The sequence below is a fragment of the Panthera uncia genome, chromosome B4 (assembly GCF_023721935.1).
Source record: "Panthera uncia isolate 11264 chromosome B4, Puncia_PCG_1.0, whole genome shotgun sequence".
In the NCBI taxonomy this organism is placed as follows: domain Eukaryota; kingdom Metazoa; phylum Chordata; class Mammalia; order Carnivora; family Felidae; genus Panthera; species Panthera uncia.
In genome coordinates, this window is record NC_064809.1 from 73974427 (window position 1) to 73986107 (window position 11681).

Sequence of the window (11681 nt, forward strand, 5' to 3'; positions counted from 1 at the left end):
TTATAGGGATTTTTAAATTTTATAGTTTTATCTCTTTTACCCTACACTATACTCATTGAGCCAATAATCATTGTACATGTTCCTTATATTTTGCTAGGTGCTGGGAATGCATATTAAAAATTTACATTTGATCTAGTTTTCACATTGTTTTTTATTCGAATAAGCGAAGCCTTTTCCTTTTTTTTCTTCCAAATCTATACACATTGGCTTCTAGTTAAAACTGCTGAGGGCGCCTGGGTGGCTCAGTCGGTTGAGCGGCCGACTTCGGCTCAGGTCACTATCTCACAGATCGTGAGTTTGAGCCCCGCGTCGGGCTCTGTGCTGACCGCTCAGAGCCTGGAGCCTGTTTCAGATTCTGTGTCTCCCTCTCTCTCTGACCTCCCCCGTTCATGCTCTGTCTCTGTCTCAAAAATAAATAAACGTTAAAAAAAAAACAAAAACAAAAAAACTGCTGAGCACTATTGGATTGGCTTTAAAACTAGTTGATTTCGGCTTATTTCTTATTTTTCATTATTTCCACTAACTTACATTAAACTCAGATTCCGGGAACTATAGTAGTATTAGGGGCGCCTGTGTGGCTCAGTCAGTTGAGTGTCTGACTCTTGATTTTGGCTCAGGTAATAATCCCAAGATCATGGGATGGAGCCCCACATTGGGCTTTGTGCTGAGCACGGAGTCTCCTTAAGGTTCTGTCTCTCCCTCTGCCCCCTCCCCTGCTTGTGCTCTCTCTCTCGCTCAAAATTAATATATATATGTAACATATTAAATATATATATATATATATATATATAATTGTGTTACACCCCCTCGTTGGCAGTGTCAAAGGAAAAATAGATCAAATAAGCTGTTAATACCAAAAAATCATTTCATTACAACTATTATTGTAGAACAAGATAATGTGATAGTACAAGACAATTTGCTATTCTTGGGTCTTTTTGTTCAGTTGGACTGGCAGCTGAACTCTATTGTTGAAGAAACCATTGGTCCAGAATTGTTCCTCTCCCCATGTTGGTGCTGGTTCCTACAACTGCACTATTAGTTTTGTTCTTTGAAGTTATTGGCCCATATTAAAATAATATACTTGGAAGCTAAAATTAAGATATATAATTAACACATTAGAGTGAATACATTTATCAGGCTTTTCCACTGTGACATTTAGCTGAAAATAAGTTTGGAAAGAAGAAAGTAGAGAACAAGGGAGCAATTGCTAGGAGAGCAAACTTCTGAGAACCCAGAGAAGAGGAAGCCTGACAGCACTAGACACAAGCCAAGATGAGAATGCATGAAAATAAGCTTAAGACATAATGTATTTGGAATATTCATCATTTCATGTGGGTCGTATGAGACTTGGCAGGCAACCAGACCTTTTTGGCTGTGTATTAGTAAATACCAATTCTAAAGAGTACTAGCAGTTTAACTAACATATAGTGGAGTGAAAACTAAGAATTGCATGGATAATGGTAATTTTTAGTTATTTTGTATTTAACGAATAAGTTTTATAATACACTAAAATTTAAAATAAAAAAACAGGTCACTTTATAGTACATGTATAAACCACAGTCAACAGTTATCCTTTCTTCTCAGAACTAAATACATGAATATCAGACCCCCAAATAGAAAACACAAGACTGAATTCATTTAAGACAGGGAATACTTTATTCAAACCCATCAGAGAAATGGACAGCTTGGATCTATAACAAAGCGTTGTGTTTTAAAGCATAGGTCAGTAATTGTATATGAGAGTATACACTGCTACATACAAATTAACTGATCAGAGCACAACTTTTCAATATTCAAAACAGAATAAGCTTCCCTGTAAAAGCAGCACCTTTGTGACATTTTTAACTTTAGTATTCCTCTCCTTCCTCTTCACCCTCTCCTTCAACAGAATCCACACCAACCTCCTCATAATCCTTCTCAAGGGCAGCCATGTCCTCACGGGCCTCAGAAAACTCTCCTTCCTCCATGCCCTCACCCACATACCAGTGAACAAAGGCACGCTTGGCATACATCAGGTCAAACTTGTGGTCCAGGCGAGCCCAGGCCTCAGCAATGGCTGTGGTGTTGCTCAGCATGCACACAGCTCGCTGTACTTTGGCCAGGTCTCCACCAGGTACCACAGTGGGAGGCTGGTAATTAATGCCAACTTTGAAGCCAGTGGGGCACCAGTCCACGAACTGGATGGTACGCTTGGTCTTGATGGTGGCAATGGCAGCATTGACATCTTTGGGAACCACATCACCACGGTACAACAGGCAGCAAGCCATGTATTTACCATGGCGAGGGTCGCATTTCACCATCTGGTTGGCTGGCTCAAAGCACGCATTGGTGATCTCTGCTACAGAAAGCTGTTCATGGTAGGCTTTCTCAGCAGAGATGACAGGGGCATATGTGGCCAGAGGGAAGTGGATGCGGGGATAGGGCACCAGGTTGGTCTGGAATTCTGTCAGATCCACATTCAGGGCTCCATCAAATCTGAGGGAAGCAGTGATGGAAGACACAATTTGACCTATCAACCTATTTAGGTTAGTGTAGGTTGGGCGTTCGATATCGAGGTTTCTACGACAGATGTCATAGATGGCCTCATTGTCTACCATGAAGGCACAATCAGAGTGCTCCAGGGTGGTGTGGGTAGTGAGGATGGAGTTGTAGGGCTCAACGACAGCAGTGGAAACCTGGGGGGCTGGGTAAATGGAGAACTCCAGCTTGGACTTCTTGCCATAATCGACAGAGAGACGTTCCATCAGCAGGGAGGTGAACCCGGAACCAGTTCCCCCTCCAAAGCTGTGGAAAACCAAGAAGCCCTGAAGACCTGTGCACTGGTCGGCCTGTTAGAAAAAAGGAACAGACAAGAAAGATTATAATAGACCTTCCCAGAATTACAAAGCATTTCTTCACTTAAAATATCTTCATTGACATTTATAAAATGACACCAAATTCATGTTGTAGTTGAAAATTTAAAAACCCTATCAAGGAATAATTTACCAGTTGTCCTCACTCCATTATATTTCTATTCTGTGTTTGAAAAGAAAAGATCGTATTTCAAATGTCTTCCTTAGGGTCATTATTTACTTTATTCTGGAGAACAAACATACCAGTTTCCGAATTCGGTCCAAGACAAGGTCGATGATCTCCTTGCCGATGGTGTAGTGCCCTCGAGCATAGTTATTGGCAGCATCTTCCTTGCCCGTGATGAGCTGCTCGGGATGGAAGAGCTGGCGGTAGGTGCCAGTGCGAACTTCATCTGGAAGAGAAAAACAAAGCAGCCACCCGTCACTCACAACCTGCACACGACTGCCCAACCCCAGGGTGTCAATGGAGCCCTCACGACAGACCTCCTGTCTCAAGAGCCCTGAGATCTCCCTTGGGTTACTGAGGCCAACTCACCAATGACTGTGGGTTCCAGGTCTACAAACACTGCCCTGGGCACATGCTTGCCAGCGCCCGTCTCACTGAAGAAGGTGTTGAAGGAGTCATCTCCTCCCCCAATGGTCTTGTCACTTGGCATCTGGCCATCGGGCTGGATGCCGTGTTCCAGGCAATAGAGCTCCCAGCAGGCATTGCCGATCTGAACACCAGCCTGGCCAACGTGGATGGAGATGCATTCACGCTATGGGAAGAAAAAGAGGAAAATTTAAAATCAGATTGTGTTAGCATTTTGAATTTTCAGTAAATTTCTGAAAATATTTCTAGTCATATACAGGTACTCTTCAAGTTTACTTGAGATTATCCCTAACTCGATAGAAATGTTTAAGGAAAAGCACCTGCTCCAAATGCTGCAGATGGGTGTGGTCTGAATAAGGTTGCACTGTTCAATACATGTGCAAGCCCATTGTTCCCCAGCCATGCTTGAAGAGAAATTTTTCATATGTAAAAAATATTTAAAGCACAGATTTAGTAAGATGCAGTAAATTAAATTCAATCATTAGTTAATTGGAATCAGTATTACTACTGCATTCCCTTTAAATAAAGATGAGAGTTTCTTGTGCGTATGACTTGGAATTTTAACATGGACATCTGCGCTGCAGCTGAGGCTAGATGCCACACCCCTTTGCAGTCTATCTGCAGGATCCATTAGTCCTAGGGGACTGGAAGCTAAATAAGGTCTGCCTCCTGCATTGCTGCATTTGCTGTGCCTGGTACTAGCCTGTTCTGTCTGCTACATTATTTAACAGAGTAAGTTCTATTTCCAGAAACTGCCTACATGATCTCATTGTGCTATTCTGCCAGTTTTCCTCCTCTGACCCAAGCTGGGACCATATGCCTAAATTGAAATGAATTAATGAAGATTCACTAGAACAAAAGACAGCTGGACAGAGTATAGTTCTTTGTCTGCAGCATTTTCATTACTTAAAAAGAAGTCTTTCCAGAATCTTCTCCACTGCAAAAACTGAAAGATTGTTAGTATCTTTAAAACAATAGTTCCTAAATTAGAAAAATATCACATGAGAACTACCAAAGAATAAAAGCCTAGTGAAAGGATAATGAAGTATTTATTTAAAACAACAAAATAGTATTTTCATTTTGAGATTCTCTACTCACCACCGAATATTCATACTCATCACGTTCAGTAAGAGATTTTCTTCTCTACTGTCTTTATGGCTTCAACTTCCATTGTCTGTCCATTGTCTACTCACTGACATATTGATGGGGGTGGGGAGGGGAGGGGAAGGGCGTTTCCCTGGATCCTGGGCTTTAGGGTACCTTGGCTCTCAAACTGAGGCTTTCTCTCCAGCAGAACGTGCGGCTAGCGCGTGCGCGCGGGCACACACACACACACACACACACACGGAGTCAGTCAGGGCGGGGTGGCCCCAGACTAGACTTTAAAGTGCTTGTCAAGTGAATTGCGATTTTGCATCTTAAGAAAAAATATCTAAGCTTTAACAGTGAATGAAAAACCTTTTAACGCCTACAGTTCCACAATGATGAAAGCATTTTATTAAAAGTCTTATGACAGAGGTTTAGTGAGGGGGAACCCCGCCCAGTGGCTTTAAGGCCAGAGAAGGCAGAAACAAACAACTCCGCCCCTGCGCCGCCCTGACGCCGGCTGCCAGGGGCTCGAACAGAAACCATTTTTTTTCGCGTTAATATACGGGTATCTTCCTAAACGGCCAACGAACCGTGGAGGGATCTTTTAATACTAACCCAAGGCTCCGCTTTGTCCCTGTCCTTCTCCCCACCCCCCCCTTCCCAGCTACACCCACTGAGCCCGGGTCTTTCGGGACTTCTCTCCCTCCCCCTGGGAACAACGCCAGGAAGAAAAGAGCCTCCCCGAGTCACACGAAAACCGTGCGCACAGACACTGGGACAAGGCAGGCGACGCCACGACTGCCTTTCCCTGCCCAGACCCTTTCGTCACCGACAGATGGGCTGCCTGCAGCTTGGAAGGGCTCATATAACAAGAACTCCCTCTGCGCCGCCTTTGTTCTTCCCCCACGGTTCTGCTGCGCCCTGGGCGCAGTTCCTCACCCCGCACTGCGGCGGCGGCCAGACTCAAGGATTTGGGGCCCCAAAGCCAAACCTCGCAAACAAAGCATAAGGCTACCCTTACCCAAAGAAGTTGTAAAGGAAAGAGAGCTTAAGACTTTCCAAGTAGATCTTGGGGGACCGACCCCACCCAACGGCCACAAAGAGCCAGAGAAAGAAGATTCTTACCATGGTTGCTGCTTTGCGGCTGCCGAGCAGATGGCGGAGAGGAGGAGAGGTTGTTGCTTCTTACAGCGCGACTCTTAGGCGGTCGATGTAAGAGAACCTGCGGCACATGGGCGGATGCGGCTCCCTATATACAACTCGGTCACCATGGGGATGGGCTGGGGCCTTTTCCTGTTGGTCCAGACCCCTCAATCTGCCCGGAGAAGCCACGACAGGAGAGTGGTGATTGGTGCAAACGACATGGGATGAGGTAATCTCTCCCCCACCCCTTTTTCCCTAGCATCCATAGACTGTTTGCATCCTTCAGACAAAGAGACTGTGCAAAAACAGTCAGCCGAGCATCCATGATGGGGTGGGGTTGGGGTGGGGTGGGGGGGGGGGGAGAAGAAAGAGAACTTGAATTGTATGATTTTTATATTGCTTAAGCCTCACGCTACAGCTAAAATCACCAATGTAGGTTTTCCCCAACACTTACATCGCAGAATTTGTGTTGAGATGAAATATTTAACGGAAAATTACTCCCAGTCCCTCTCTCAGAGTGTTCTAAATTTCACTACATTCGGCTTCAACATCTCTAATTGCTTTACAAATAATGTAGGAGAGAAGATGGGAATGATGCTTAAAATGGCTTGAGTAAATGTAATTTTTTTAATATAAAAAAGGTTCAATAAGAGTCATCCAAAATGGTTTTTCAGATTCAAGTAATTTATCGTAAGACCTTTGTGCACTCCTCCCCCAAAGAGCTAAACAAAAAGGGAACGTGGAAGAAAACCATACTAAATATGGAAGCACACAAGTAGTTATAACATGATAATTAAGATCTAACGAACATACCATAGTTAAGTAGTCTCCTAGAAATATTCCTTTACCAGAAGTCCCTGTAATATATTTTATGTAGCGTATTGTTCCTTAAAATGAATTGTCTTTCCTGATATAGAATTGAGAAAATACAAGGAGAAAGGATTGAGTTCAGAAGCTGGTGCTACTACCTGTGCATGTAGTTAATATTCTGCATTGTTCTTTCTTTCTTTCTTTCTTTTTTTTTTTTTTCTGGAAAGGGAAGAAAAACTAAGATACCAAATTAAAAAGGAGAGCTGTATACAATGTAAAAAAGACTATTTTGTAATTTTGCCTCCATCCACAGACAACCATGTCAGCTCAATAACTGCATTTTTTTTTTTTTTTCTGGTAGTTCTTGTGTGAATTCAGTAAATCTCCTCAGAGATTGGGCTTCTAACTGTGGAAAATGTAGCCAGCCTCACACCCTTGCTATTCAGCTAGACTCTGGTGGTTGCTCAATTGCGTCTCGAGACAAAAAGGCTTTGCTTTCACCCCTAGGAAATGGATTGCAGGAACATTCTTTTGCTATTTAGAAAGACTCTATTATCAACAAGGATGGGCTATGCAGAATAAGACTTTGGACTGATTACCACCTGACATTGCTAATGAAATTTCAGAGGTAGAAAGGTTTGTTATGTCCACCAAAGTTGAAAATTTATATTTTGACAGGTAATTTTTATGTTTGGTTTTTAGCAACAGATTTTTGGGGTCTGCAGCACCATTTACAGTGCTCTGCAGAGCCCATTCATTCCTGCTGGGCTGCCGAGCCCAGCAGGCGTGGGAGGGAGGGACTTGAGACAGCTGCTGTAGGTTGTGGTGTGACAATGGCTGCCATGGATTTTTCTAGCCTGCTTTCCACAGCTCTGCTTTACTTGTTCAAATTTGCTGCAGTCGTCTCCCTAGAAAAAATAAAACCCAACACACAAATTATTTTATCTATTTCTTGCATATTTCATAGGAAGAACAATCTTCAACATCATCTTATCTCCGTCCCTTTACCAAATAAATGTTTATTTCAGTAAAAAAAGGAGAATTAAGGACGACTTGAATGCTTCGTTCTGAACCCAGAAGTACATTTAATAAAAATAGGAATTAAATGGCATTGAGCAGTCTAAGGATTTATAAGTAGCTCATTGAAAGTACTTCTTATACAATTTTAATAATCAAATAAATGAAACACCGCTGGACCATGGTAAAGTGTGCAAAGCTTTCCTTATGGAGGGACAGGCACAGTCTTGAATTTTATTTTCTTTACAGTATAAAAGGAATATGTCATTTCCCCAATAGTCTCAGTTCCTTATGCAATTTACTGAGGATTAAACAAAAGAGAGGCGTGTTCATGCAAGTGATTCTTTGTAATTCTATCTCAGAGCTATTCTGTTCCCTATGCAAATGAGGATTTTTTTCTCCCCTTGGGTATAAGTAACAATAAGATCTAGGTCAGAAATAGACTATTTGAGCACTGATAACCTTAAATATATAAATGGGAGAGCAGGGGAAATAACTAATCTGTTCCTTTTTCCCTCATTATCTGACTTAATGGCATGCAAACTATTAGAAATTTTTTTTACTAGTTCGCTTCTTTTTTTTTTTTCTGTCAGTTTCTTTAACTTACATAAACATACATGCATAAGTATTCTGTCTACTAAGGGATTCATTCTTGTCCACAGTAAGATTAGCATAAAACATCTTTTCTTTTATAATATTTGTAGAATTTAAGTTATTTGTGTGTCTACGCCTTTTCTCCATTAAAATGTGAATCTTAGTCCCTGGCAAAGTGCCAAGCATACACTAACCATTACACACGTTTGTTGAATTAAATGAACGGTTTCTTTCTGTGCATATTTTAATTAACTATTATAATGTGTAGTAATTTAAAGGTATTTAATAAGTATTTTTCCTTTTTAAAATGTTTATTTATTTATTTTGAGAGAGAGCAAGAGAGCACAAATGAGGAAGGGGCAGAGAGAGAGAGGGAGAGAGAGAATCCCAAGCAGACTCCGCAATCTAAGTGCAGAACCCAACACGGGGCTTGATCTCACGAACCGTGAGCTTATGACCTGAGCTGAACTCAAGAGCCGTACGCTTAACTGACTGAGCCACCGAGGCATCCCAAAACTCTCCATTTTCTGGGTTTCCTTCTTATATATTTTTGGTTTGCTTGTTCTCTGTCTCTGCTGGTTCCTCCTCCTCTCCCAGTCTTTAAATGTTGGAGTTTCTCAAAGTTCAGTCCTAGACTCTTGACTCATTTTATTCTATATGATCTTAGTCACTCCTAATAGATGGTAAGTGCTTTCATTTCCAAGGCTGCAAATCCTTTGTATATGTCCATCACTTCTTTTTTAAAAAAAATTTTTAATGTTTATTTTTGAGAGACAGAGAGACACAGAGTGAGTGGGGGAGGGGCAGAGAGAGAGAGAGAAAGACACAGAATCTGTAGAGGCTCCAGGCTCTGAGCTGTCAGCACAGAGCCCGACGCAGGGCTCAAACTCACAAGCCGTGAGATCATGACCTGAGCCCAAGTCAGATGCTTAACCGACTGAGCCACCCAGGCGCCCCATATGCCCATCACTTCTTAACAATTCTTCTTAGTTTCAGATTGTGTAGTAAACTTCCAGTCTTAGACTGGGTTTCTCACAGGTATCCCCAGTTGAACTAGTTACCTTCCCATAAACACACACCTTCTACAAGGTTCTCTTGCTCAGTAAATGGAGCAGCATATATCTGATTTCTCAAATCAGAAAGAAGAATTACTCTTGATAGCTCCCTCTCTTTTTCTGACCAGCATAGAATCGATCACTAAGTCCTATCAGGTTTACTTCCTAAATCTCTCTCAGATCTTATTCTTTTCTTCCATCTCTATTGCCTTCACTCTAGTAAGTACATCATCTTTTGCCTGGACAACTGCAGTGCCCTTCTAGATTTTCTTTACATATACTCCTAACCCCACCCAGTTCAGTCTTCACACAACAGCCAGAGTGATCTTATTATGATACCTATCACAGATCATGTAACATAATACAGATCATGTCACACCATTGCTTAAAGCAGATCAATGGCTGCCTATTAGTTTTAAAATGAAGATCCCATACCCTTAATATGGCTGCTTTAATTCCATAATGGAAGTAAATCTTATACTTCAAAATCTGCAAAAGGACATATTAATTTAAAATTATGTCAAAATTCAGCTAATTTCCTGAGAGATGATTTTGATAGGGAGGAGGGAGGCAAAGGAGTTATAAAAGCTAGATATTCACTTTATAATTATTTGTTATGGTATAAAATTATGTTTTATTTTTTTTGTATTTATACCATATTTATAATAAAAAAATTTAATGATATAAACCCATGAGTTTATGAAGATATTCCACAAAGGAAAAATAAAAATAGGAAAAAAGTGAATTAAAAATAACATCTGATACCATTGCACCACTGGAAGTAACTAGGGCAGCAATTCCATACTCTACACATTGGCAATCAGATAAAGATTTGAGCATTTGTCCTGCATTTCCTGTATAAACTATATTTCAAGGTAACCAAATGACCCAAATTAATTAGGGAAAATCATTGTTTTATAGAGTTTTATAGAGTAATGTCAACTAGTGAATATGGAAGTAATAGAATTAGAAAAATTACCCTTGCATCCCCTAATGAAGTAATTTATTCAAGCAAAGATCATCAGTGGATAACAACTCTGATAAAATATTGATGGGGAATTTTTTAAATGTTTATTTTTGAGAGAGAGAGAGTGTATGCAAGCAGGGGAGGGACAGAGAGAGAGGGAGACAGAATCTGAAGCAGGCTCCAGGCTCTGAGCTGTCAGCACAGAGCCCCATGCAGGGCTCCAACTCACGAACCTTAAGATCATGACCTGAGTCAAAGTCAGATGCTTAACCAACTAAGGTACCCAGGCGCCCCTGTTGGGGAATTTTTAAATGAAAGGATTCAGCTATTACTAAGTGAACTCTAGCATCACTAAAAGTGGGACAATCAGACCCTGCGACCCTGTGATGTGATCTGATAGGAAGCACACAGCAACACCTATGAAAGTGCACCAGAAACAGCTGTGCTAAACCTATAACCAAAGTTTTAGAACTAACTTCCATTTATAGGAACAAGTCAGATGACATCACAGGGAGGCAAACAAAAACGCAAAGTGTGGGACATTCTATGGGACAAATTATCTTGTTTCTGCAACAACTGAGTGGTCTGTATCTTAGTGTTTGGTTGGAGTACATCATACACTATGAATAAGAGTCCTTTTTGGATTTGAAGATTACAAAAAAATTTTTTTCCCACTCTGCAGCTTGCCTTTTTACTCTCCTAATGATGTAATGATGTCATTTGATGAATGGAAGTTCTTAATTGTAGTGTAGTTGTGTTTATCACTTTTTCTTTATTGTTAGCATTTAAAAAATATTTATTTAGTTTTGAGAAGGGGGGGAGGGGCAGAAAGAGGTGGGGACAGAGGATCTGAGGTGGGTTCTGTGCTGTCCACAGAGAGCTCTATATGGGGCTCCAACCCATGAACCATGAGAACATGACCTGAGCTCAAGTTAGAGGCTCAAAGAACTGGGCCACCCAAGCACCCCATTGGTAGCATTGTTTTAAAGATTTTGTTTTTAAGTAATCTGTACACCCACTGTGGGGCTTGAATCTACAACCCTGAGATGCAGAGTCACATGCTCTACTACTGAGCCAGTCAGGTGACCCTATTGTTAGTACTTTTTGAGTTACATTTAAGAAATCTTTGCCAGGGCACCTGGGTGGCTCAGTCGCTTGGGCATTCGACCCTTGATTTCGGCTCAGATCATGATCTCATGGTTCGTGAATTTGAGCCCCATATCGGGCTCTGTGCTGGCAGCAGGGAGCCTGCTTGGGATTCTCTGTCTCCCTCTTTCTCTGCCCCTCCCTCCCTCCCTCTCTCTCTCTCTCTCAAGAATAAATAAATAAACATTTATTTTTTTTTTTAACGTTTTATTTATTTTTGAGACAGGGAGAGACAGCATGAACAGGGGAGGGAGGGTCAGAGAGAGGGAGACACAGAATCTGAAACAGGCTCCAGGCTCTGAGCTGTCAGCACAGAGCCCGACGCGGGGCTCAAACTCACGGACCGCGAGATCATGACCTGAGCCGAAGTCGGCCGCTTAACTGACTGAGCCACCCAGGCGCCCCTAAATAAATAA

The 11681-nt window shown here is 41.6% G+C and overlaps 1 protein-coding gene across 1 annotated transcript; it reads right to left on the bottom strand.

The window, feature by feature from the left end:
- Window positions 1-1633: 1633 nt before the first annotated feature.
- On the bottom strand, window positions 1634-5771 carry LOC125919020 (tubulin alpha-1A chain). Its single transcript, XM_049625389.1, has 4 exons — window positions 5659-5771; window positions 3388-3610; window positions 3096-3244; window positions 1634-2828 (listed from the first exon to the last, which is right to left on the bottom strand). The coding sequence occupies exons 1-4, from the start codon at window positions 5659-5661 to the stop codon at window positions 1848-1850; spliced, it is 1356 nt and encodes a 451-aa protein (XP_049481346.1). The 5' UTR covers window positions 5662-5771; the 3' UTR covers window positions 1634-1847.
- Between the last annotated feature and the right edge of the window lie 5910 nt (window positions 5772-11681).

Excerpts from the sequence above, each read along its gene's own strand:
- LOC125919020 (XM_049625389.1), bottom strand. Across the intron at positions 3,245-3,387 it reads CCTGGAACCCACAGTCATTG|ATGAAGTTCGCACTGGCACC; the intron begins GTGAGTTGGCCT and ends TTTCTCTTCCAG. Across the intron at positions 2,829-3,095 it reads TGGACCGAATTCGGAAACTG|GCCGACCAGTGCACAGGTCT; the intron begins GTATGTTTGTTC and ends TTTTTCTAACAG.